This window comes from Octopus bimaculoides, chromosome 12, assembly GCF_001194135.2.
Source record: "Octopus bimaculoides isolate UCB-OBI-ISO-001 chromosome 12, ASM119413v2, whole genome shotgun sequence".
Classification (NCBI taxonomy): domain Eukaryota; kingdom Metazoa; phylum Mollusca; class Cephalopoda; order Octopoda; family Octopodidae; genus Octopus; species Octopus bimaculoides.
The window spans coordinates 61,363,597-61,367,792 of NC_068992.1; the positions used below are offsets into that span (position 1 = coordinate 61,363,597).

The 4,196-nt window shown below is 35.1% G+C and overlaps 1 protein-coding gene across 1 annotated transcript in view; it reads right to left on the reverse strand.

The window, feature by feature from the left end:
- Window positions 1-4,102, reverse strand: part of LOC106873225 (arrestin domain-containing protein 17) — a 28,742-nt gene extending 24,640 nt beyond the window's left edge. The window contains exon 1 of the mRNA XM_014920481.2: window positions 3,476-4,102. Coding sequence (XP_014775967.1) covers window positions 3,476-3,593 — 118 coding nt within the window. The 5' untranslated portion in view covers window positions 3,594-4,102. The remainder of the gene's footprint in view (window positions 1-3,475) is intronic.
- Between the last annotated feature and the right edge of the window lie 94 nt (window positions 4,103-4,196).

Below are 4,196 nucleotides of genomic sequence, written 5' to 3' on the forward strand. Positions count from 1 at the left end.
ATTTCATTGAAAGATATACCAATTCCATCTAACGATACTTACCTAGTATTATTACTACAGAAAACTAATGACCTAATCAAAAGAATGAGATGGAAGGCATTCTTTTACGATTTTATTCTTTTAACTTTAGGTTTCTTTATATTTTATATTTTAGAATTTATAATATTCATGCTTATTTACACATAAATTTTTATACGCATATATATTTAAACATATATTTATCTATTTTTAGATTTTTATATGTATCGATATTTATATTCCGTATTTTTATGTTTTAAACTTTTAAATTTATTATGCTACCATGTTATGTTGGATGTATATCTTTTGAAATACTAAATATTGATTTGCTAAATATATTATTGACGAATTAATAATATAAAATCACATATATACACACACACACACACATATAGATATATATATATATATATATATATATATACATATATACACACACACATCTATGTGTGTATACATACACACATACATATATAGAGAACCTCTCTCTCTAACTCACATACACACATACCAGCAACATTACTCTGTGTCTCTTCACATACAAACCACACCTTCTGTCTCGCACACCCCCATCTAACACACTCACACAGCACGCCACATATACACCTGACGAAGACATAAAAGAATTAGTTCATACATTAAACTTGATTTGCTTCAAGTTGAACGGAACTAAGAAACATACAAAAGAGAGTAAATAGAGCTGGGGGTGACGAGAAGAAATGAAACTCAGCTGTCTATGAATAACTGGTTATATAAAACATTGGGTTAAAAAAACTAACTACACAGAAATTAGATATTAGCGGCAGAAAAGAAAAAAACCCAGCAACATAAAATTCGGCAGAATTCTAGTTTCATATAACCGAACGTAACTTTTTTTGTCAATTTTCAGTTTTTGCAAATTTGTGTTCTAAACACCGGAATTCATACGATTATCCAGAAATGTTTTTGATAACCCTCCACCCCTTCCCTCATAAATCCTAAAATTTCCACTCTTTTTCGAATGTTTATAAATCAGAGTATTTAATACGGACATTCCAAATTATTTGCTTAAATCTCACTCTTGGCTGCATCATCATTCCGTTCAATGTGTTTATGGAGAAGAAAATATTGAAAAACAGCAATACATGTCAGAGAGATAAAGAAACGAGGAAGGTAGTCGTGAGATATACTAAAAATAACAGCTAAATAACACACATCTTTTTCTTTTTTTTGCATAATTGTACGCATTCCTGTGAAGAACACAAATTCGTAAAAAAAAGATAATTTTTCAGATTAACACCCGCACGATCTTCGCTGGGGTGTTAGGGTTAGGGTTTTAGGGTCGGGGTTAGGGTTAGGGTTTTAGGGTTAGGGTTTAGGGTTACGGTTACGGTTTTAGGGTTTGGATTAGGGAATTCTGTCCCTAACCGTAACCCTAACCTTAAACACTAATCCTAACCCTAAAACTCTAACCCTAACACCCTAGTGAAGATCGTGCGGGAGTAATCTGAAAAATTACCAAAAAAATTCTGAAAATTCCAAAAATGAAAAAAAAAAAAAACTTGTTTGCTATCCAAAATACATCATGCAACAAAACAAACCGCAGAAGAGCGTCAAGTGAACAAAAAAAAGGCAAAAACAAAAAAGTTCTGTAGCGTAGCTAAAGTTTGATAACGTGAAAGCGACCCACTAAAATTGACAATTAAGCTTACAGGCGTCAATGGTTGCAATATTGACTCCGCAATTTCATGTTACACAGTACTTACAAAGAAATGAAATAAAATATATATATATATTGGAAGTTTTTAAAAATCGATAGAAAAGGAAAGAGAGAGCGGGAGAGAGTGCGTGTTTGAAAGGAGAGAAAAGTGATTACAAGTACAGGAGAGAGAGAGAGAGGAGTTGGGTGAATAAAATTGCGTGATTAACAGTTGGATGAATAAAAAGAAAAAGAGATGAACGGATGAATTATGCCATGAAAGGGAGACAGGCAATTTGTAGGAGCGACAAGAAAATAAATAAACGAGAGCCCAGAGTCAGAGAAGAGAGTCAGCTTATGGGAGAAAATAAGAGATAGATGGACCGAATGACACGAAAAGGCTGTCATCTAAAACTAAAAATAAGGGAAAAGATGCATAAAAACGAGAGAAAGATATAGTTTGTTTAGCTCGGTTCCTAGGAATTCAATAGACATCAGATCCACTTAGACGCAAGTGATATCTCTAATAATAATAATAATAATAATAATGGTGGTGGTGACGTTTTCTTCATTAATCGCTAAAGGCTGACAAATACATCGGGAACGGTGCTGGACGTTTATACTTTAGAATTAGAGAAGAGTATGTGAAAATGGGAGAAATGAAAAAAATAAATAAATAAATACATAATTCGAACAATAAGTTATTTCTTACCCAAATTAAAATAAAGGTAGAGATGGACTATATGTAATCTGAACCTTTCCCCCCCCCCTTATTTATTAATTTTTTTTTACGGAATCCCACGTTTTAGGCTATGGAGATTCCGATTCTGAAAAAAAAAATTTTGAAAAATTTCAATCCCCCCCCCACCAAGCAGGCTATTTACATGCTAGAAATAACAGCCAAATCTCACAAAACTAGTGTTAGGGTTAGGTTTAGGGTTAGGGCTAGGGTTAGGGTCAGGGTTAGGGTTAGGGTCAGGGTTACGGTCAGGGTTAGGGTTAGGGTTAGGGTTTGAGTTAGGGTTAGGTTTACCCTGTGGATCTATATAAAAACCGGGGCGGGGGGATCGAAATTTTGAAATTGAGATTTTTGAAAATTTTTTTCCACAATCGGATTCTCCATGGTCTGCAACATAGGATTCCGTAAAAAAAAACAAAATTTAAAAGTGGGGGTATACCCAGATTACATATACTCCATCTCCACCCAAATAAACTTAATAGTAAATAAGAACGAGGAAGCCTCAAAGTTAGAGGTTGCAAACGTGGCGGTGTTCGCACCTCATAAGGGTGCGACTACCAGAGAAAGTATACAAAGTTGCTTTCGAAAATAAAATTAACTTTCTCTTTAAAATAATCTTGTTTTTGTGTACGAGTTCTAGAAAATTTTTGTATAAATGCGAAGAATGTGGAGCATAGACAATATTGGAAATTACTGATCTACATAATCGTTCGGTCTGCTAAAAATAGTTGCTACATCTCTCTTAAATTATGACTCATGTACTTTAAGAGGAGACGCAAAATTACATAAGTTCCTCATACCTCAAATGCAAAAAAAAAAAAATGACAGGACGATCACGTTTGGAATAAATTAGGCCAAAGGACAAACTCGGTAAATATCAACCTGGAGTTAAACAACAGCTCAAAAACTGTTTCTAGCATATAACAGCTTGATAGTAAACAGCAAGACAAAGTAAACTTACATATAGATAAAATTAACAAAATAATAAATTAAAAGGTTTATAAAATATTTTCAAAGTAATTTTTTCCTCTCTAACTTACCTCGCACTTTCATGGGTTCATTCAGCACAATTTGTACAAATCCATTCAACCTCTGACCACCGTAATAAACTCGCGATGGATTGTTAAAATGGATCGCTAGACTTCTTAGCTTCCCCATATCCGAAAAGAAGCGTTACACCCCAACAAGCGTGCAGTTGTGATTGCGACTTGAATTGATTCCCCCCACCGCCTTAGGATGTAGGCGTGAACAAACAATATAGGACAACCGGTGTACCACTAGAAGATGGCCTTTTAAACAATAATATTAAATGATAGATAGATAGATAGATGGACGGATAGATAGATAGATAGATAGATGGACGGACGGACGGATAGATAGATAGATAGATAGATAGATGTTTGGAGATGCAAACAGGGAAAACAGAACTCAAAACATGAGTATATTTATAGTCGCAGGAGTGGCTGTGTGGTAAGCTTGCTTCCAAACCACATGGTTCCGGATTCAGTCCCACCGCGTGGCACCTTCAACAAGTGTCTTCTACTATAACCTCGAGCTTTGTGAGCGGATTTGGCAGACGGAAACTGAAAGAAGCCCATCGTATGCATATATATGTGTGTGTGTGTGTGTGTGTGTGTGTGTGTGTGTGTGTGTGTGTGTATGTATTTGTTTGTCCTGGCACCAGCGGTTGACAACCGATGTTAGTGTGTTTGCGTCCTCGTAACTTAACGGTTCGGCAAAACACACTGATAGCATAAGTAC